This window comes from Bos mutus, chromosome 7 (assembly GCF_027580195.1).
Source record: "Bos mutus isolate GX-2022 chromosome 7, NWIPB_WYAK_1.1, whole genome shotgun sequence".
NCBI lineage: Eukaryota > Metazoa > Chordata > Mammalia > Artiodactyla > Bovidae > Bos > Bos mutus.
The window spans coordinates 25,473,541-25,497,818 of NC_091623.1; the positions used below are offsets into that span (position 1 = coordinate 25,473,541).

General features: G+C 35.0%; 1 protein-coding gene across 15 annotated transcripts in view; it reads right to left on the reverse strand.

Moving 5' to 3' along the window:
- The window catches only part of MCTP1 (multiple C2 and transmembrane domain containing 1), a 572,148-nt gene that overhangs the window by 224,699 nt on the left and 323,171 nt on the right, over window positions 1–24,278 (reverse strand). For 7 of the 15 annotated variants that reach the window (XM_070373140.1, XM_070373149.1, XM_070373136.1 and 4 more), the window contains exons 6-8: window positions 17,681–17,719; window positions 8,439–8,498; window positions 2,749–2,826 (exon numbers count right to left, since the gene is read on the reverse strand). The exons of 1 other annotated variant lie outside the window; for it this stretch is intronic. In XM_070373140.1, the coding sequence (XP_070229241.1) occupies window positions 2,749–2,826; window positions 8,439–8,498; window positions 17,681–17,719 (177 nt within the window). The remainder of the gene's footprint in view (window positions 1–2,748; window positions 2,827–8,438; window positions 8,499–17,680; window positions 17,720–24,278) is intronic. 7 more of the 15 variants (XM_070373144.1, XM_070373147.1, XM_070373151.1 and 4 more) reach the window with 4 other exon arrangements.

Here is a 24,278-nt window from a genome sequence, read left to right on the forward strand (position 1 = left end):
GAACTTGAAATAAAAATACAAGGTAAAGAGGGAAGATATAAACTTAGGTTTTGTTGTTGTTCAATCACTCAGTCATGTCTGACTCTGCGACCCCATAGACTGCAGCACACCATGCTTCCCTGTCCATCACCAGGTCCCGGAGCTTGCTCAAACTCATGTTCACTGAGTCGGTGATGCCATCCAACCATCTTGTCCTCTGTCATCCCCTTCTCCTCCTGCTTTCAATCCTTCCCAGCAATAGGGTCTTTTTCAATGAGTCATCTCTTTTCATCAGGTGGTCAAATTATTGGAGCTTTAGCATTAGTCCTTCCAAAAAATATTCAGTATTGATTTCTTTCAGGATTGACTGGTTTGATCTCCTTGCAGTCCAAGGGACTCTCACGAGTCTTCTCCAACACCACAGTTCAAAAGCATCAATTCTTTGGCGCTCAGTCTTCTTTATGGTCCAACTTTTCACATGCATACACGACTACTGGAAAAACCATGGCTTTGACTCTACAGAACTTTGTTGGCATGTATTAAAATGTCTCTGCTTTTTAATACGCTGTCTAGATTTGTCATTGATTTTCTTCCAAGGAACAAGTGTCTTTAAATTTCATGGCTTCAATCACCATCTGTAGTGATTTTGGAGCCCAAGAAAATAAAGTTTGTCACTATGTCCATTATTTCCACATCTATTTGCCATAAAGTGATGGGACTGGATGTCATGATCTTATTTTTTGAATGTTGAGCTTTAAGCCAGCTTTTTCACTCTACTCTTTGACCTTCATCAAGAGGCTCTTTAGTTCTTGTTCACCTTCTGCCTTAAGGGTGGTATCATCTGTGTATCTGAGGTTATTGATATTTCTCCCGGCAATCTTGATTCCAGCTTGTGCTTCATCCAGCATGGCATTTCTCATGATGTACTCTGTATATAAGTTAAATAAGCAGGGTGACAATATACAGCCTTGATGTACTCCTTTCCCAATACCAAACCAGTCCATTGTTCCATGTCCAGTTCTAACTGTTGCTTCTTGACCTGCATACAGGTTTCTCAGGAGGCAGGTGAGATGATCTGGTATTCCCACCTCTTTAAGAATTTAAACTTAGGCTACTAGTAGGAAAAGAGACAAGGGCTTAGCACAAATGTCTACTTGCATCTTCCTAGCAATTTCTGACTATGTGACTTGGGCATGGTCCTCCCTCTCTAGACCTCAGTTTTCTTACCTATGGATTCTAGACTGTACACCAGGCCCTGATGGACTAAGAGCACCACTCTCTGTGTGTCTGATGGGGATGGTCAGTGGGGTGTGTTGGGGGCCTGAATGTTAAAAAGTACGTTCCATAAACAAAGATTGTATCCACTTAAGATAGTTATTAGTTTTGTTGACTTTTTACATCAAAGTTTCAGGGGAACTTTGTTCATTGGGGAACAAGTGGAAAGCCACAACTAAAGCAAGCAAATTTTTAAAAGCAGTAGTTTTAATACTCCCCATGGTAACTTCTGAATCGTTTGCTTCTCTGTTTTAAGCTTCCTTCTTCCATACAGCAAAGTTCTCCAGGTGTGGTCCACAGACCAATGGCATCAGTGTCACCCAGGAACTTGTTAGAAACTCAGATTCCTTAGTTCTGTCCCAAAACAATGGAACCATCAGCTCTGGGGGTGAGGCCCATTGCTCTGGTGTAACCAGTCCTCACTGGAGGGGGTTCTGATGCACACTGAAGTGTGAGAACAGCCCCCTCCCATTTTAAAAGTTCTGAGGTACATGTGCACTGGGATTCTCCTATGTTCTAACAACTACTATTAATTGCTATAATTGCAGACATCCATTCTCTGGCATGGATGCTATAAATGCTAATTAAAGTCCTTCTTTAGTCCTGCTTCTAAATTTACCGATTAGGAAAGCACATTGGTCTGGATATTTGGAGCATTTAAAGAGAAAAGTAGGAGGTCCCTGAGAAATTATATGGTTCATTTATTATTTCCTTTGCTAATGGTTTTTCTAATAGGATATATCTAAATAATACATATTAACTGAATGATTGATAACCAATCAACCAAAAATTACTCACTGAGCACCTAAAGGACAAGGAATGTTAAATACATCTGAGAAACCTCTCAGTAAAATCAACATATTATAGTGGGTTCTCATCATCTAAGATGTTTTCAACTACATCCTTATTGAAATAGGACTCTATTAGAGGAGGGAAAGCAAAAAGGAAGGAAGAATAAAAAGGAAAACCAACCCAGCTTTGAAGCAAAGAACCAATTCCATAAAAGGAGGAAGTACTCTTTGAACCTTTAAAGCAGTAATTCCCAAGTTTTTGCGGGCCATTTGTTGAAATCACCAGGCCTGATCCTCCTGGATGTGATTCAGTTCTTTTGGGCAGCACTTCATGTGTTTCTACTACAAGTGCACATGTGATTCTCCTGTACGCTGAAGTTGGAGATCCATTCTTATAAGGAATATCCATCCAAGTTCATATTTAATAAACAATATTAAGATATCAGGTGACAATGTAAATTTCAAAGTCTGAAGTAATTAGTCAATGACATGTAAGATTTTAGAATTAGCGAGCTGGCATTTAAACAGAATATTAGTTTATGTACATTATGCCTTGAAAATGAATTCAAGATTTCAATCCCTTTTCATACACATAAAAGATGTTAGGATAGGGGATGGTTTTCAGAAGAGCAAGTCAGCCATGAGAGTTCACAGCTCATGCAAGCTCAGAAGAAAAAAAAATAAACAAACTTGTTGAACTTACTTGTGCATTTTGGTAATGAGTACTCTGAAGCTCTGCTCTGCAGAAGCCCAGGACAGGAAGAGCAGGCCTGCCGCATGTCTGGATGGAAATGAACGATCAGAGCCATAGGGGAAATCTTTGGGCAACTCTCAACACCTCATGTCAATCAGAGTTTACATCACTCCAGCAAAAAATCATTTGAAAGAAATATGTATTTGCATCTCAAGTCACTGTCAGAAAATGTCTCCTAGCACAAAGAAGACAAATGCCAGGGCAACGATAGTTTGCAGCCACCATTTTTTTAGTAACATTACGCTGTAATGGTCAAGGAAATAAAGGACAGATTATATGGTGATAGATCCCGCTTGAGTGGTTTCAGGGTTTTGTTAACAGGTATAGCAGAGAAAAGAAGTACAGCAGGAGAAGTCATAAGAAAAATAATTTCCCCAAGTCTGTTGCCCTCAAATTTTGGGAGACTTCTTCCAATGTCAAAATGGTGATAAAGTTCCAGGAGAATAAATGTTGCATGGACATGCAATAACTATGATCATAGTAACTGCATCCTGCATGTGAATCTCTTTTAATATTTAAAGAGATATTCCTAAAGTAACAGAAATTTTGCCCCACGTAACACTTATCTTTGCTGTCTTTGCTGCTAAAAAAACAAACCCAAAGTTCCCTTCACTACCAAGACCAATTCCAACAAGAGGTGGATAAAAAAGATAGAGCTGAAAAAGAAAAAATGGAAAGAAATTATCATAGTGGAGCTAAAAGTTTCTATTAATTGAATTCTAGAGCAGCTGGACAGTATTATGATGGGAGTCCTCAGCTTTACTAATATCAATGAGGAGGACTGAATTAGGTTAGTTCACACAAAGAAATCAAGATGTACTGAGCAGCTATTAAGTGCTGGAGTTTTCACAATCTCGTGTTTTTCATGACAAGTGTTTTTAAGATACAGAAACTGAGAAACAGAGAAGATAAATATCCTGCTGCTGCTGCTGCTGCTAAGTCGCTTCAGTCATGTCCGACTCTGTGCGACCCCACAGACGGCAGCCTACCAGGCAAGAATACTGGAGCGGGTTGCCATTTCCTTCTCCAATGCATGAAAGTGAAAAGTGAAAGTGAAGTCGCTCAGTCGTGTCCGACTCTTCGCGACCCCATGGACTGCAGCCCACCAGGCTCCTCCATCCATGGGACTTTCCAGGCAAGAATAGTGGAGTGGGGTGCCATTGCCTTCTCCGGATAAATACCCTACCTAATGCCAAATGACTAAAATTGGCAAAGCAGAGATTTTAATTTGGAATTGCTGATAATTAATTTTTTATTTTTCCCACTACATCTCAATTTTTGGACAGAGTCTAATAAGTTCAACTCAAAAAATGCATTTAATTTGTATAGGATTTGTTGAAACACTTTGACTTATATTTAGATGAAATACAACCTTGGGTATAGGTTATTAAGAAGGGCTAATCAAGGGCTTAAATAAAGAAAAAAATTTCAAGAGGTGATACCTCTAGCATATGTTGTTAAGCAAAAGCAGTTGAGAGTTAGCTGCACTCCATCATAAATTATAGTCTCATTAAAAAGGTGGTGAAGTTGTGGAGTTTTGCATATAAATTAAGACTATCTCTAAATTCCAATTTTCATGAATAAAGTTTACTAAATCTGTTCCTTAAAAAATTGGATCACTAATAATAAATTCCTATTATTCTAGATCCTGATTAAAACAGAAAACCAAACCAAAAAAGTCTATTTAGACTTAACATGTGGCTAAAGGGACACTCAGTCATACCAATCTGCTCCCTGTTGTGTGCAAATAATCCTTGGCTTTTGTTATCCTGGATTTTTTTTTTAACCTGTGTGAAACCTAATCCTTCTAAATGAGACCCAGACACTATGAAACTGGAGAGAAAGACATAGCCTGTGTCTTTACAATGGTTGTGTGTGGAGACAGCCCTTGCCTCTATTTTCAGCACAGAGGTGCACATGCCTTTATTTAATCAAATGATCCATAAGACACTACAAAGAAGAGATAATGACAGCTTGGAATGACTGTTTTGTGCTGCAAAGCTTGGAGCGTGGAGCAATTATGAGCTCACCCCAGCACAGGCATTTTCTATCTTTCCCTTTTCCTGCTGAGTTTATTCCAGTGAATTGCACCTGGATGATGAAGTCCAACAAGTAGATTTGTTCTACGGTCCATCCACCCTCTCAAAGCAGGATTGCCTTTACAGAAAACCCTCCCAGTGCTTTGTCCAGCCTGGTCTGAAGTGTCTCATCTAATAATAAAGCTTCGATCCCTTTTTTTCTTAGAAGATGATTCACTGGTGCTATAATCCTTAGAGAGATTCATAGGTTTTTATCTGTAAACTTTCTTTCCTATGTCTATTGCTTCTTGATTCAATTTATGTTGTCAGGAAGGTATTTCTGTGTACTTCAGATGTTTTAACTACCTTCTCTAAACTTAACTGTGCCCCCCAAAAATGATCTTAAGCTTTTACTGTATTTGCTCAAAATATATACAAATAGAAGCATCATGTAGGTTGTAACCTTGTAGGTTTGCTAAAGTAATCTGTAAATTTTTTTCAGTGGTATGGGAAAGAAATAATAAGTCTTATATTTGATTTAGAGAGACAGTTTTTTGAGGTTTTTAACTAAAAGTTCATTTTTTTCCTGAGGGCCTTATTAGTATCATACCTATTGACAGAAATAATACCTGAACTTTTCCTGGGTATGTCATATATTGAGTTGTTCAGGATGTAAGCACGTAAGCACTTTTGCACAGGATCACATTCTTGTTTTACAAAGCAAATACCTCAATACCTCTTCTCCTTGGTCTGCAGGGTCTTCCTTCAACCAAACTTCTGTTTGACCCTACCATAAAGTAGCGCTCTGACTAACTCTGAATTGTTCTGTATTCTATGCACTTTTTTTACTCATTTCATATTATGATCCATTTCTCCATTTTTTATATGAGGCATCTTGGCTTAGCCCAGCCTTCTCCATTTAAACAATATTAAAATCTCTCTTTAATTCACTGTAATACTCTCATAAGATGAATCGTTCAATTAGCTCTCAGTCATCAGAATCTAAATGTCTAGTCAGTGGAAATAACTGGGAAGAAACTTAAATGTACTAAATATTTGAAAGAACTTCACTGAATTACCATCCTTTAATGGGAACTTAAATGTCTTTAATGAAATCCTGACTTAGAGCAATTCAATTGGTTTCACATATTTTTATTCCTTTCATGAGAAACTTGGTAATTGCCATACCCATTGCTTAATGTTTTGTGTGCTCAGATACCACGTTTTGATAAATTATAAATGACATGCTTTTGGAAAAATTAGAATATCCCCACATCACTTCACTCTTTTCTCTCCATTATTCTGCTCTCAAGGAAATTAAGATAATAGCAAGTAGCTATGACATTGTTGAGCCAGTTCTCACCAGGATTCAGCTTCACTCAATGTAATTCAGGTACCATCTCCTGGACAAAGTGTTAATCCTTACATAATAAATAAGCTGACAATTTTTTTCATATCACTTTCTAACTCCCAAAGCACACATACACTCTTCATATAAGATTTTATCTGAGCTGTTTAGGATTCCTGTGTGTCTGAAAATATGGCAAACCTCTTTTTATACACATCTTTTCTAAAAGTTCATCAGAATACAAACATTGCTTCCACAAAGAGCAATGAGGTCAGTTATAAGAGTGACCTTTGAATGAGAATATGAAAGATCACACTCACTCAAAGCAGACTTGGTCACTGATTTTGTAAAATGGAACCTCAAACACACCAACATTATAGCCCTCAAACACATCCATCCCTTCGTGGATCAAGGATCTGCACAGAAGAAGGGTCATCACACAACGCAAGAAAAATTTGAAAGGCTGTCAATAGAGATTAACCAAGGGGCAGCTCTATTTATGTGCTGAATCTCTATTCATCAGCCCCAAAAGAACTCTGCTGCTTTATGTCTTCACCAAAACATTTATTTCTCTGACATTCAGAAGGAGAGAAATATTTGTCCTGATCATACCATTTAGGCACTTCAGGGCAATGGCACCATGTCTCTGGGCCTTAGTTTGCTCACTGGTAACATAAATGACCCCTGAAGTTTCTGCTTTTATGACTCCATTTGTTTGTAGCTCAGTATATGCTCAGAAAAAAAGACAGTAGATCACTGTACTGCAGATATAAAAAAGTTATCTTTTAAATTCTCATATTTGATATTCTAAAATAAGACAGATTAAGAGATGAGAAAGGTTAATGAAGAATACTTAAAGATGGATACAACCAAATGGAAAGTACTGATAAGTAGAAGGCTAATTTGGAAGCAGAAAGTGAAAACAAGATGTTGAGAAAGTCATTTGAAAGGGAAACCCAGAGAAAGCAGTGCTTACAAAGTTGGTCCTGGTGCAAGTCTTCCTAATGATCATTCTATACATCTGCTGCAGACAGAACAAATACTGAACACCCCTGAATTCTGTTTTCTTGGCAAAGGTGTATACTGTGTGAATTCACCGTAATTGTGGGTCTTAGGAAAATGGAGAAAAAAAAATCGCCGAAAGCTATTTTCCATTTAAGGTAATGGGGTAATTCTAAAAACAGTCACTCTGTGTCTTCATGGATAATGTATGAACATATAAGAGGAAACATTATTATTTTGCCAGCAATACAGAATAACATCAGTGAAGGCAGTCATCAGTAGACTGAAAGGAAATGAAGACGTTATAATAATTAAAATAAGCTCATGCAAATACAAGACTGAAAAAAGAAGTGTGTGGGGAGGAGGTAGAAGATAAGCAGGTATTGGTTTTACTTGCTCATTGGTCAAGTCACTGTATGACTTAATCTAGGACCTGCCCGTCTGCTTCATGAGACACCACAACAAATCTTAAAACTCTAAAAGGAGAAACACAGCTTTCAGTCATGAGCAGGTTTAAGAACCAAGAAAAGAAAATGGCAAAGTCCTGCAAGAGTAGCATTTTCACTGCAATGTCTATTGCTAGGTAATCACGTACCAAGTACGAATTTTCCAAGAAAAGAGGGAAACTCTTGAAGGCAAAGCCATAAGCGCGTTAGTAATAAGCCGCGCCTTGCACAATGCAGAATTATAACAGAGAAAAAGGATGACAGAGCTCATTATGTTTAAGTCATGAAAGCGTAAATAACGTTAAATGGCAACAGCATTTTAAAAAATTCTTTGTGGAAATTTTTTTGTTAATTTAAATCAAAAGCAGAGTTGCTGTTTTCTAATTCATAGGGTTTTCTTTCCAAAGAAAGAACACTCATTATCTAGTATGTATACAGTACAAGATCACTGTAATAGAATTATTTCCCCCAAATAGATGGAAGATTTTTTAAGAAGGGGAAAAGCATCTTTATCGACTCTCTAGACAATGCCGCATATTCCTGAAAGATCTGTGGGCCTCTAATTGTTAAGAATTTGGGATAAATCTGGGCCCCCATTGACTTCAAAGCAATATGTAAAATATACGAAGCTCTTAGTTTTTACAAGTGAAGAATAAAAGAGTCACTTAAATGACAGAATAAGAGTTAATAAAAAGGCAAATGAATACATCTCTCTTTAAAATAGTCTATTTTAAAAAGTGAATTTCTTAATTCACATTGAACTTCCAAATTACTATAATCAGAACCAAAAGTCAAGAATACTAATATAAAGGATTTAGACGTTACCCTCCAAAAGAAAGACTTCACAGAGAAATAAGATCCAAGCACTTCGTTTTCTGAGAGTTCCTAAAAATAAACAAATATTTAGCTAAATTTTGAGGTGTTTTGAGCATATTTGATTAACTCATCAAAATTCAGACAAGTAAAAACCTTAAAATGATATATCCTAAAGACACTTCAGATGTTTATGAACTGTAAGTTTTCCTCTTTTGAATAAATCACATTTTTGAAATTTTAATTGAACTGTCTTGCTCTTATCTAATCCAATGGTAGCAAAGCTTAGAAAGGACTATTTTTGTAATTTTAAAAGAATCTACTTACCTCTTTATTAGTAGTTTATTAATGTATCTGAGTCTAATATTTTATTTTAGAAAATAGAACTGTTTAAACATATTTTAAAATTCAGAAATAAATCCAATACTATCTATTCCTTTTAACAAGATAATTTAATGTCACAAACTGTCAGAGCATTTTAAAATAACAACAGCACAAATCTTATTTATAAACATGTACCTAGTCAAATTTGTCTTAATTCCTAACTAAAATTTTCATAGTTTTACGATATAACATTTAGTATATATAATATAAATTACTTAGTTAATTGGAACTTCCCTAAAATGATTTTAAAAATAAATGAATACTAAGAAAGATGGCTATTTAGCTGAAAACAAAGCAATGGATTCATATTGGACATTTTATTGCTGAATTATCAGACTTTTATAAAACCAAAAGTGAAACCAATTTTGACTTTAGGAAATCAAGAATACAATTCCTCACTTTTAAAGAGAACATCTGAATTGCATGCATCCTTCAAACTTTGATGTTTAGCATCCTGTCTCTGGGTGACAGTTACAGTAAAATTATGGGAAACTGATGACAGTTATGGAAACCATCAACCTTTGACACCGACGTAGAGAAAGCAGTTCTGTAATTTATTTGATTATTCCACAATTTTATGTTATTACCTAAGATGGTAGGGTCCAGGACCTCACATGATACCTGATTATACATAGAAGGTGCTCAATAAATATTTGATCGACTGTCAATCACTTGGAATTCCATTTGCTTAAGGATATATATTCCTTTCAAAGTGATCCTTCTAATAAATTATGTCAGAAAGCAATAATGAACTAACATACTTAAAGGTGTGCAGCAATCTGAATAATTTAAGTTTAACTAGAATTATATCAGAGATCCTCTATGCACTCTACCTGTGCTTTTTACATGAAATCTATTTCTTAATGAAACCAATTACATTTCCCTAAGTTACTTGCACCTGGTTTGGTCAGGTAGCATAGTAATTGAGAGGTCATCAGGAAGTAGTCATGAGTTTAAGACATGGTTTGACAATCACTACAGAGTTACACATTATTTACATTTATAGCACTGGTTCTCAACTGCCACATTTAGCACACTGTCATATCAGTTTCTAGAAAAGTCTTCACAAAATACACTTACAGTTGAACATTGGAGCACAAAACTTAGATGAAATGACTGCAGTCTTCTTTGATGCTATGCTATTGTTTAACTCAAAAAAATCCTTATTGTAGCTTCTGGAAAAGAAGCATATTTTCCTTTTCTACTGCCAGTTCTTTTTTTCCCTTGATTCCCAAATCTCTTTTAATTAAGCAGCATGCTAAACAAAATGTGGATAAATTTTAAAATATCATATTAAAGAAATTATTTCTCGAAGCTCCTGACAAAAATCACTTCTCCAGAGTCAATAACAAGTTATCCAGCTGACACTGAGTTTTTTCTTAATGCAAAATGTGTTAAGGTGACTTAAATCAATGTGAAAGTCTTGGCTCTAGACTCAACAGTCACAGCAACTAAGACAACCATTTAGCACTTAAAAATCTTGTTACTTCATTTAAAGTTTAGGTGGTCTAGTGTTAGTCACTCAGTCGTGTCCGACTCTTTGCGATCCCATGGACTGCGGCCCACCAGGCTCCTCTGTCCATGGGATTCTCCAGGCAAGACTACTGGAGTGAGTAACCATTCCCTTCTTCAGGGGATCTTCCCAACACAGAGATCAAACCTGAGTCTCCTGTATTGCAGGCAGATTCTTTACCATCTGAGCCACCAGGGAAGCACTTAGGCAGATTTTTACCAGCTGAACCACAAGAGAAGCCCAAGTATACTGGAGTGGGTAGCCTATCCCTTCTCCAGCGGATCTTCCCAACCCAGGAATCGAACTGGCGTCTCCTGCACTGCAGGCAGATTTTTTACCAACTGAGCTATGAGGGAAGCCTAAGTGGTCTAAGGTGACCTAATACTGAAACTGCACCAATTCCTACTCTCTGTTCTTCCCCAGATGAACATCAGGGACAATGACCTAATTATGTGATTAGTATGCAAAGAACAAAATAAGATTGATGAGTTGGTGGGGGTAGGGAGGGATTTTTATGGTTGAGAACTTAGGTTTCTCTGTTAAAATTTGAGAAACAAAATACTCATCACATTTGGATCCACTGAAGTCCTCGGGCTGTGCTTTTTATGTCATATTTAATTACTTCTGTCATTATTAACCAACTAAAATTTATATTTGATTTTACAACCTACATTCTCATGTAAATTTAGGTCTTTATTTCAAATAAAACAAGTTAATTTTCCTGTGGACCCTTATGCCACTTGTAGCTCTGATGAATATAAAATTCACAGTAGATTAGCCAAGACTTTTTTTTCACTAGAATTTCTAATAATAAAAATAACAAAAAACAATAATAATGATACACCTGTTTTACGATAATAAACAGAAAGTGGTGATTTTATTGTGGAAGGCAAGAAAAGCGGAATAAACTCATTATGAATTCCAGAGAAGACTTGTCTTAAGTCTTAATTACAGATATTTAGTTACACTTCAGTCTCTGCCAAGACAAGACTTTGGTAAGTGAAGGAAAGTGCTACTTTAAAAATGCTAAAATTATAAAATAACAACAAAAGGAAACAGAATAAAAACCATAGGTGTCAAGCAAATAAAAGGAAAATTATTGAAGTTATTCTGAATGATGAACTGTTGAACTATTCCTGTTGAGTTTTTGAATTTATTAAGGAAGCAAGATCCATCTTTTTTAAATCTACTTTTTTTTGCCTCCAAAAAATTCAATGCATACTAAGAAAGTTTCTCCTCCAAGATAAAAAATTCTACTATTAATCTAAAAGTTAATGTGATTTTAATTTAAACAATCTAGAAGATGGATTCTTTTTCTCAGAGAAATAAAACTGGATGCTCAATTTTTCCCCAACAAATGAATATGATGATGTTTCTTTCATATTAAAGTATGAAACTATTTATATATATTAAATGTTTAATAGAAAATATTTATATGTATACAAGTATATATAAATATAATATTTCTATTTATTTCTATATAAAATAAATCATAGAAAGATTTAATGACTTTGCCATCAGACAAGCAAGAATAGCCATTGAACTCATTAAAAGTGATATCTTTTATTGGCCTTAAATTGTAGAGGCCTTTAAACACATTGCATGTTATTTTAGTACAGTAATTCTATGATACTCAAAACATTCACAGTAGATTGGAAGTTTTGAAGTATGAGATTCTGATGTAAAAGTCAAGTCAGGTAGTATTATTACTACACAGCATGTTTTTATAGGTGCATAATTTCCTCTTACCTCCTTGCCCACTTCCTTGGGCATTTAAGAGGTGAAAAATGAGTAAGTGCATAAGTAAATAATTTTCATAGACTTTCCTAGTCACACTGGAGTCTAGTTACCAAAGCTGCGATTCTCAGATGCCTCCATCAAGTTGACTAAGCCTATCGACATGTTAGTGAACACAGGAATGTGAAGGAAGTAGAAGCGAACACTGAAACACTATTTTTTTGTTTTCTTGGTTCCTCAAATAGATGTTCATATCATTTGTACTCATTAAACATAAATATAATCCCTCTGCAATGCCCATTGTCCTTTTAAATATTGTTGAAGGGAAAGAGGCAATGTCAGCTCCCCAGAGGACCTACTCTATAGCGGAAGCCCGGCCCTGCTTTGTCTTTTATTCTTTTTAGAAATTTTACCTGGAGTCTTTCTTGTACATGTGTGTGTGTGTGTGTGTGTGTGTATATCTAACATATACATATATATATATATATATATAAATACATGCATTGTCAACCAGGGCTTGTCAACCAGTCCTTAAAAAATTATGATTTACTTTCACTGTAGACATTTTGGGGGCTTTAAAACCAATAAATCTCCTCCCAGGCACACTCTATAAACACACACACATACACACATATATCTGTATCTAACATATACATATTAGATACATTATATGTACATACATATGAATCTTTGAATTAAAAGGCCATGTAATCTGTGAATGAACCTTCATCATCCTGGAGTCAAGCTATGTCAGTTCCCTCTCTTTGATCAGTCCAGAAAGGGTTCAGAGAGCTCACTTGGTAGCACACGTTAGCAATGTGAAAGCCAATCTATGTTCCCACAATCACACATCTTAGAGCTAGCACAAGGCGTCATGGAATCCACTTTCTCCTTAAGATTACATTTTGGCATTTCACTTTGTGCCAGCTCATCCAGATTCTCCCCAAAGGACTCCCAACATTTTAAAAATACAACATGAGGGGTCAAATAAATGTAATGCTCTTGTTATAGCAAATCCCTGTAGTTATGAATTACAATACATAAAAATGTATGATATATTATACCTCTGTGAAAACAATGTCAGAAACAGCAAGAAAAAAAAGTCATCTCAATATAAAATTTAATTACAGCTTCATGTATTTTGAGGCGATAATCCAATATTTACTGGCATTATGATATCTCTATTTTAAATAAACTTATTATGAATTTTAGGAGTATAATTAATTCAGATAAAAATACAGTCCTTTATAATACAAATGTTCATGCAATTCACCCTTTGTTTATTGTTGTATTGCAGACTCTTGGAAGTCTTAATTATAATGTTGACTTTATAGAACTTCCAAATAAGAAAAATTTGGAAGTACAGATAGTAGAAGAGTAAGAATTTTTAAAAGAATTTTATATTTCCTTCAAATACATGTCAGCATTTAATTTTTCAAAGACATATACATAATCATTAGAAATGAGACACCAAAGAAAAGCCATTTTGGTCATTCACAGTTGAGAAAGTAAAAAATCATTAAAATTTTCATTTTTGCAACTTTTTAAAGATCACCCTCTATTTATTATCAGGATATGAGGTCTTTATGAAAAGGACATGGTAATTGTTAAATAATGACTTTTTTCCCCACCATGTCTGACTGACTGTGTGAGATACTTAAAAATGTGTTAATCTGTTTCTCTACCATTTCTTAAATTAAAGCACTTAGAGGTTTTCACTGATGCATTTTTAATGTGTCATCCAAGGTGTCAGGTTTAACTACGCCCTGCAGACTTAGAGTTGAAAGTGTTCTCTAGTTTAAATTAACAATATCCTTGCCAAAAGTCTTATTATAAATTGCCTCATTCAACCAGTGAATAAAGTGTTTTATAGTTCATTAAAATTATGCTAAGTGATTAAAATAAAATCTTTATAAAAAAGATATTACTAAAAAATAAGCTATCAAGTAACAGAAGATATGCTAATGAGACGTCATCACATAGTCATATTATTCAAAGGATGAACTCTTCTTAAAACAATTTTAAACTGTTATTGTTGAGAACAGAAATTGCAATGTGTACATCTTTATATCACAATGGTTATTTCTCATAGAATTAAAGTGATTTATTGAAAGCATAAGTTCATTATTACTCTCACTGATAAACTCATTCTTCCATGTTAAAACACACGCAGACACACAATGTGGTATAAAATCATTTCTGCTTGCCATCTGACAGAGGCAATTATTTCATTATTGATTTTCTATTTTTTTGTTTGACCCCACAAAATGAATTCACAAAATTCATATACACCTTCTCTTCTGCGCTCATGAAGCTTTCTTGTTGAATAATTTAGCCTTAGAATAAATTATCAATGATAAGCTTCTTCTAAAGAATAAAACATTACAATAACTCAAAGCATCACCATTTCTCTGCCAAAATGCATCTTGCCACCTACATAGAAAACTTTGGCCAGGATAATTATCCAATTGTCCAAGTTTAGGGAGTTATCGATCCCTTTCTTCTTAAAATAATATTTTCCTACAAAAGCTTAGTGTGGGAAGAATTAGAAATGTGCACAGTGGAAAGTATGTCTTGTGGAAAAACCAGAAGGAGTGTATTACAGGATGCTACTATCCTCAGAAAAGGAAATACTATGGAATTCATAATTGTTTACTGGTTAACATACAGTTCAAATATAACACATATTTTAACACTCTTCCTTTCCAGAGGTAAGTTTAGGCATAGTTTTTCCCTATTCATTATTAGATGGTAACACAGATATTCCAAATAATATCTAAATCTGTCCTGAACTATAATTACAAATTCTCTATCAAGTCGGCTCTTCACCTCTCTTGCTTTCAATAGTAAATACAGCCCCACATTATGTGAGTTTCACAAATAATGAGATTTCTATTGAAAGAATCTGCCATTGGCAAGACAATGAAAATGAGCAGATATTTAAATAATGAGAAATTCCCTGAGCTGATGAACGTATACACTGAGGAGATGTGCATATTAAAAAAAAATAACAATGCCATTTTAGCTCTTCCTCACCCCGCTTCCATGCTTATATCATTTCTGAAAATAAAAAGAAAATAAGCAAAGGAGAACTCCATATTGGAGAAATTATCTAACAACATTATCTGACTATATGTAAGTCTTTGCCACAAAGTGTATAATTCTCAGATCTTATCTTCACCAGATCAGATCAGATCAGATCAGTCGCTCAGTCGTGTCCAACTCTTTGCGACCCCATGAATCGCAGCACGCCAGGCACCAAGGGGGCTTAAAAACAGACTGAAGCCTGTCTATAAAAAAGCAGATCTCAGTCCCATAAACCAAGATTCCAAAGAAGAAAATGACCTGTTTCTATGAAAAATTCACCTTTGACTTTGAGTACAGTTATATCATATGTAAAAATACCTGTATTCAAGAGTCATCCAAATAAATTACATCCTCTTTCCAAAAATAAGAGAGGAAAAATCTTTACTTACACAGGAATCTTTACAGGGAAAACACAGAAATCATTAGAAAAGGGATGCGTTTGCACAACACGGCAACTCATAACTACACAGCACAGTCATTTGTCCCTTCGTTTCTCAGGAAGGACTATTTACTTGAGCACCATCCTTGCTCCTTCAATCCCTGGAGGAAAGAACTGGGGGAAGCAGTCTCCTTGTGTGTTAAGGAGAGCGGACGAGGTGGTAACTGAAATTTCAAACTTTCCCTGGATTTTCAATTTAACACTCTGCTCTTGTAACACTAAGATGAATATGGCACATATTTTAAGGGACAGTGACAATTTGAATGAATTATCAGGTATTCAGTATGTTCTCATAGGAAAAAAAATGATTTTCTTCTACTTAGCATTCACTGTCCCCATGAAATTTTATAAAACTGAAAATCCCTCAGGCTAAAAACCCCAAAGCTATATTATTATATACACTAAAAATAATCTACCAAGTACCCCAATGAGTGCAGTTAGATACAGGGAGTTCTGTATCATCAGTGTCAAGCTAGAAAATATACCAGTTTGAATGTACAATTGGATTGTTAATGCTTAAAAACGCTAAGAAGTTTAGATATGAAAATAGTAAAGAATAGATGTTTATTATTTTTTGTGGATCAAAAAAATGGATTTATGTTGGCTTAATTTATCTTTAAAACTAAATTTAAATATTAATTAGATAAACTATTTAAAGAAGAATCTTTCTTCTTTTATATTACAATAAAATAGATTATTCCTTCTAGTTAATACTCAAAACTATATAATATCTTGCTCTAGCATTATATCTTAACTACAACTGGAAGAGAGATATTGCTATATATTAATGGATTATAATGTTTTTACACAGATATAGTATAATGAAGACACATAATGAAGAAAGTCAAGTTACATAAATTTTTAAACATATATATCTTTAATATAATACTAATTTTGAAGTATAATTACAAAGAAAAAAGTGTAATACAAATATGAACAGTGCAAATATTTCCTTAAGATTTTTGAAATTTTATTTTGGCCAGGAGAAAACCTAGTGAACACTAGGTGAGAAATATTTGGCAATGTTTTTAATGTTTTAAAATTAAATGTTTTTAATTTTATTAAAATGATAAAGGTGATTTTTAACATGGACCTGACCTTTTTATGATCCAAATTATCTTTTGGCTGCTAATTCTACAATAACCGGAAAGAAAGTTTTTACAGTAAGAAATTCTGGTTAAAGCAAATTAAGACATTACCATAAATAATCATGTTGCTATAAGTACTTTCTTAATTCACGATAATGAAAGTGACAAAATTAAAGAAAAATTTAAATAATAGCATGATTCAATCAGAATGGAAGAAAAAAGATTGTTATGTTCCAGGGTCTAAAAAAATAAGTCACTATTCAAAAGGAGTACCAATTTTGTAAAATAGAAATCTGAGCAAAAATGATCTTTACAAATAAAATCCTTTAGATTTATTCCAAGGAGTAGTCATACAAAAGTCGGTTTCATCTTGACATTTATTTGTGTACGTGGTACCACCACTGAACAGATTAGAAGCTTAGAATAGATCTTTTATATTTTACAAGTTATAGGAAGAGCCAGGGCTTGGTAACTTACAAGAACTATAAACTCCTCTCGTTCCCACCTGCCATTTATTTCTTGAAGTGAGAGGAGAAGCAATGACAGAAAACTGTTCTCATTATGCACTTCAAAGATGTAGCAATAAAGGGATTTTTGAGTTTAGAAAACCTCAGACTCGGTTTTCAGTGAAAGAAAACAGTAAATTACATGGATATTCCTCCTCTCTGGAGTTGTCCCTACCCTAGTGCCATTATTTTAAACCTGATCTAGAGCAAAGGCATTTTCTAGACCCTGTGGTGCCCAGAACAGAAACCAGATGCTGAGAATGATGCTCAAAAGTGACCCAAGATTAGCAAGAGGATGGTTTGGATGTGATTGATCAGAGTGATTTCTATTTACTGAAAAAGCATCACATGATTGGCTTAAAGTTCATGGGGAAAAAAATAAAAAAGTGAAGAGTGATGAAATTCTGAGGTGTAGTTTGAAGGGGTATGAGAGAGCCTGGGAAAGCAGCTGATAGTTCTTCTCAACGAGAAAAGCTGAAAGATCACATGCTAAGCATTACCTTACTTGATCTTTTCCAACTCTTCCTCATTAGCATTGTCTGTAAATGAAATAAAGCATTTTCATTATCTTATCACTCAAGCACAGGTCAGGGCAGCCAATTGTTTTTTGGAGGGAGCTTAACATTTAAACAGCAAACGGTTTCCAGCAACAATTACACAAGACAAAAATTGTTTTTTCTGGTACACACAGCTAGAAGAAGCACCTTTAACATTCAAGCAGTCTTTCTGGTAAGAGTTCATTTGCTTTATCCTTTTGTACAAAGAAATGGGACAGTAGATTTTAAATAGAATGGAAAATTTGAAATATCTTATCGACAGGAAAAAAATGCATTGCGTCTCCCAATTAGCAATTGTTCCTTTTGGTAGTGGAGGCTAAGGATGTATCATGACTTTACTGGGTATATAATAATTTTCCTCCTTAAACACATTCAAAGTCTGTTGCATTGATGGCGTCTTAGATTTGTGTCTGCTTCCAGTTAGTCTGTAATTACATCAGGGTTTTCAAATGCTTTCAACTGAGAAAAAGTGCTGCATATTGTGATGGTTATTAGTGGATCTTCCTAATAGCCATTTCAGATCCTGTAAAGTTTTTTCATGTCATAGTAAGAGGTGTTATGACTTCAAGTTTTCATTAAGTTTCATGAAAGTTCATGATGAGTGCCCAAGATCATTGGTCTCTCACATAAAGTAACTCATAAAAATACAATGACTTTTAATTTCCTCTCCATTTAAAAGGAAAAATTCTCAATGAACATGGAGGTATTAACTTCTGGGTAACCTCCTTACTCTCAGCTTTATTATTACCTTTAAGGCAGATGCAGTAGGGACTAGGGAATATTTGGAGCAAAGAATACAGTTAATAGAAATGCTAGCTGTATTTGTGTATCAAGGAAGAGCACTGGTGCCTTTTAAGAACTCTATCTCCTTCAGCAAAATTCACTGTAAAGCAAGACCATTTCAGAAACCACTCACAAATTACAAAAATACAAAAAGGGAAAGATCTTAATATAAGATTAAGTCATTTAGAAGTCAACCTTTGGCTTGAACCAAGACAAAGGAATTATGTAGAAGTTCTAGCATAGGAAATGAGAAAAAATCATAAAATTGTCAAAGATAAGGCTATATCCCGCTTTTACGTAGACAGTGGTTTTATGGATTATATTCTCTCTATATACACTCTGAGTTAAATATTAACCAAAATATGGAAGAGAAGTAGATTTCCCAAGTTTACACTGGTTCCCTATTTTTTTCAAATGGAGTCATGAACTGCAAAGTATTATATTTTTTTCTAATTATTAATGTCCAACTTATTCTGAAGCAGCAAAACCCACCATTGGGCTGTGGAGATGGGTGTTTAACAGATGTTTGTGGTTGATGACAAATGAGTATTGTCATTGTCATCACCACCATGATCATCGCCATCACCACCACCACATTCTTCTCACCATTAAAGTCAACTGAGTATGAAATACTTTCATGGTATGCCAAGTTTATCAAAACTGTCCCAGTTAGGAGTCATACTGCACATGTTCAACTTTCTCAGAAAGAGTTTCAATGAACAAAGAATGGTAATTCCTAGGGACAAGTTCTTGAGTCAAATCAGGTGAGAATAATTAAGACAAGTAAATCAAAAACTAAAATCTCTTATCTCGTGGCCATTTATCATCATCAACTAGTCTTTAAGAATCTTACAAAGTTCCATTTTGTAAGAAATGCTGTCCTATGAAAAAATGGCTAAGAACACGAGAAGAGTTGAACCTCAGGGCCACACTCGATGTTACACAGATTCACTGCTCCTGGCAAAGCCACACGCCCTGACTCATAACCGCTGTATGCAATTAACCTTTTATATGTAAAGCTAACTACAGGTTTGGTATTTTACTGTCTCTCAAAATCAGTTTTACCAATAAGCTGCATGGTATTATTTTTCAGATTGGGATTCTGATACAAACAAAAGGCCAGTAATTTCCCCAAGTGTAAATAGAAAGATTGGGCAGTTACAGGGACTAATTCCTTATTTTCTGATTCAATCTCTAGAGTTCAATTATAAATACAATGACTCTCAAAATGGCCCTGGATTTTATAACAAAATTTCTGCTTATTGAGCGAATCCAACCTGCTAACCAGTGGGTTTAGGTATCTCAGTCCCAATTCTCTTTTGTTTTTTAGATGGTTGGGTGAAGGTAGATTCAATAAAACTGAAAACAGTAAAAAAGGTTTTTAAAAAGTGAATTTAACAGACATACTATCAATATTAACATTGTTACCTTCGCTAACTGTGGGACATACTAGAGAAGAAAGATTGGGGAATGTTAAAGATAGGAGATGAAGCAAATTCTAGAAAAACAAGATTTAGTTTTTGCTCTTTGATCTTCAGCTGAGAAACATATGAATTTGTTTTTGAAAGTGTCATTATCTAATATCATAGTACAATTCAAACCCTTTATTAGCAACTCAACCTCTTTGAAGCCCAATAAAAGGCGTAAGTACATTAAAATATGACTCTCTGAGAGTTGCAGAATCTTTGGGTTTTTAGAAATTTCACATTCTCAATCCATGTTTTGTTTTTATCTTTTGTTGCAGTGATTTTTTTAAGGCAATTACATGGCTATTATAGATATAAAAAATCACAGAATGGCTAGATATTATGGTACCTACATATTATAAAACACATGTATTTTATGTTTATAGATGGATTTTCCCCAAATGTTAGGTTATGAAAGAATTAAAAAAATTTTCAAAAATAAACTACCAAGAAAAATAAATTCACTAAAGATCAACTAAGGTTAATTCATATGTTTCTTAAAATTTTCTACTTTTTAGCTTTAGCCAATCCATAGGTCTAGGTTATCTAAGAGAGTGTGTAATACAAATTAACTCACTTTTATTCCACAAATTCGCCAATGAAGAAAGTTGTGGATTGAACTCTGCTAGAAAAAGAGCCAGAAAGAACTCACACACACAATCAGACCAAAATACCACATATAGGACTCACATGTATGCACTGCACACTACAGGGCCTACACAGGACATGCATTCAAAGCAGAAATGACAGTTGCGTCATGCAAGTCATCAGCGTGCCCCCAGGAAGGTTTTGGTTTCTCACACACGCAGCACTGAAAATTAAAACACACACACACATATATATGTGTGTGTGTATATATACACATGAACATACACACATACATACATATATGTATCTGTTCACACACACATACATATATGTATCTGTACACAACTGAGATTTTTTACAAAAGAATCATGACTCAATGGAGAAGATTTTAACATAAGTAACCATGAAATACTTTTGTTATGACTCATGTATGTTTCTTAATTAGCTATAATTAGATCTTGTATGTTTGACAGGCTTTAGTAAATCCAGTAGGCTGATAAGGTTTTCAACTTGTTCTTCCTTTTTACTGAGTTCCAGAAGGAGAACTGTTCTCACAGGGAGAAATTTCTCCTGTTCATACAAGGAGAACTCATCGCAACCATGTGATCATGAAACGTAATGTCAGTATTAATAGTGTATTAAACACGGGCATGATAATTGATTTAGAACTCTGAGAACTTTGTGATGCTAAGTCCTCTGTTTCCAGTTACTCATTCCTTCCCACTTTTGATAGGATTTCTTAACATTAATGTTCTATTTCCTATCTGATGGTTAGGATTTATTTGTCAATGGCTCTTGAAACTCATACTATCCATTCTCCATGTGAATCCATATAAAATATTTAGTTAAGTTTTATAAACACAGGCGTAAGAATAAACATGTGCTTTTTGAACTAAGTCTTAAGTTCCAAAAGCTTAAAATAGATCATTTCTGAGCTAATAATCAAAGAGAACAGAACTCATAATTTTGCTGTGAGAAGGTCAAAGCAAAATCATCCTCTATTCCTTCCCTATGCATCATTCTGAATATTAAATGGAATTATGAAGCATTTAGTAAACTGATTCTGGTTTTCTGCATTATGCATTTGAATTTCTCTAAATAAGATTTATTCTTAGGTAATTTGTGAAAGTTCAGCATGTCATTTTCATTGCAGCAATACATTATATATTTCAGGCATATTAAAAGTTTAATTTGAAGGTACACTGGATAATTGAGTTGCTTTTAACCAAGAAATTTCTAATGTATTCCAGGTAAATATATTTAGCCAATAAATACTAGGCACGTTACCAAATGAAGAAAATACAGTGATGTGCTTCTAATTCATTGTCATGGTTAGAAATCTCGAGACGAGCAGTATAGACTGATTTTAATCAGATTATCATCAATATAAAATTTAAGAGTTCCAAAGGAACATTAAATCATTATTTCCAATATTGTTTGTGACAACCTCAGGGATTTGAATATTGAAGAAGGAAACTTAAAATACTTTCCCTTGAACCTTTGAGGCATTCCATCAAATCCTCCTTGAGATTTATCTACAGCCCACTGAAAATCAACCAGGTACAGAAAGCTGGACTAGGTTCTAAGAGGAGTCATCATAAGAAAGGTAAGCAGAAACAATAATTTTAAATATCTATAAATACTTATAAATTATTATTTCTTAAACCAGGAGGGACAGGGTATCGGATGGAGTCAAGGTGAAGTACAGTAAGTAGAAGTGTATTTTAGGTAGGAAAAGTCATGCTGGAGAAAGCTTGGACTTGAGAGGAGGTGAGCTGTGCAGGAGTCTATATTTTGCTGGGACAAAGGTTACAAGTGAGGGAATGTATGTTCCTTTGCTGGAGAAGATTAAAGCCTTCATCAGGAGTTTCCATTTCCATGTTAGAGAAATAGCCAGAGGTCACTGAACACTTAGAAGAAGAATAAAGAAGGAGTTATACAACTTAGCATAATGCATATAGGTGGCCAGTAAGTGGTTTTATTCAATAGATGCCTACAAATGACATTTATTCAGAGGTTCAAAAATCTCCCAACTAGGGTCGCTTACCAATTTTAGAGACAGTAATTAATAAACAGCTCTAGAACTGCTATATAGACCAAAATAAACAAAAGGTGGCTCCCCACCTAATTCATGTGTCTTGGTTAGAAATTTTCATCATGTAAAGCATATGCACAGAAGCCGCAAGCCCAGTCTAGGAATCAGACTAGCCAGGATATTGGAGATCCTGATAGGATTTCCTATAGGGGACCTTTCATGCTTCCTCCCCTGCCCCTAACCCAGCTGCTTCTCAATAACCAACTCCAAGCTCCCAGCTATCGGTCCAACCACAAGGAGGACCAGGTCCTCCAGGTCACCCTTCTTCCTGCTTCTCGGGTGTTGCTGAGGTCAAGACGGGCTTTACCAGCCAGAGGCCGTCTCCGGTACAGGCTGCACCCACTGTGCCTTTTCTGAGGCACTGGGTGCTGATAAGCCACTTGCTTCTCTGGTGCAGAGGACAGAGTATCCAAAATGGGAAGGGAAAGACATTGGTTTTCAGTTGCTGCAGCAGAAACAATCTAGTGCTATTTGGAGGTATAAAGTAAGGCAACAAAGGAAAACTACTTGGCAGTAAAAGATTTCTTCCATAAAACTAAGTTAGCCAAAAAGATCTGAATCAAGAAAATGGCATGAAGATTTCAAGAAGAATCTTGAAATGTTAAGGGAGAATGTGGCTGGACAGATACAATGAGGAGAAAGGAAAACGAAGAAAAGATAATTAACAATACCAGGTTTCTGATACGTTAACAGTTTCGTATACCCTGTTTCATTTCCTATTCATGTTTGATAAACCACTGATGATAAGTAACCAGGCACTGTCATATTCTAAAATGATTTTTCCTAGTTAGAAAGAAATGGTGCCTAAATATGTTTGAGCAGCAATGGAGATGGAAGGATTTTTGCAAGAATTGTTGAAGGAAAACTGATTTCTGGAATTACTGTACCTGTGCTATATTTCTGAGTAATTTAGAATTCAGCTACTTCATCATAAAGTCTCTTGATACCAATTTGATCCCTTAAACCCTCAGTCTGATGTTAAAATATTTAATAAATATTCTTTTAATGTAGAAAATCAGCAGACCTTTCATCATGAAGTCACCCGAATAACTAAAACAGTTGTATATATTTGGATCCTCAGTAATACTGCCAGTTCGGATATTCTGGGGACACCTAAGATCTCAGGCACTTGGTTATTTTCATTTATGAAGTGCTGTCTTTCATAAAGTAACAAAACATCACCAAACAAGAATATTCTGTCACCAAGTTTTGTTGATTTCACCTCCGATAGATAAACTTTTTCATTTCCTTCCATCTCTGCGTCGGACAACTCTAATCCAAATCTCCATCATTTCCCACCAGAATTTTTAAAACAGCTTCCTAGTTGGTCTCCAAACATCTATTCTTACTCTTTCATCTCTTTTCTACAGTGTAGCTACACAACAAAAGGCAAATACAATTATGCCGCTTCCCATTTACAGACTTTTCAATGGCTCCCCGTTGCTCTTTGGGGAAAGACCACGAACTTTAACATGGCCAACAGTCCTAACACAGTCTGGGTGCCTCCCTTTGACTGTCATCATGCACTAAGATCTCCCACAGTCTGCTTCCACCCTTCTCTAAGCTCCAATACTCTTTCAGTTCTTGGAGTGCAGCTTGGTTTCCCTAA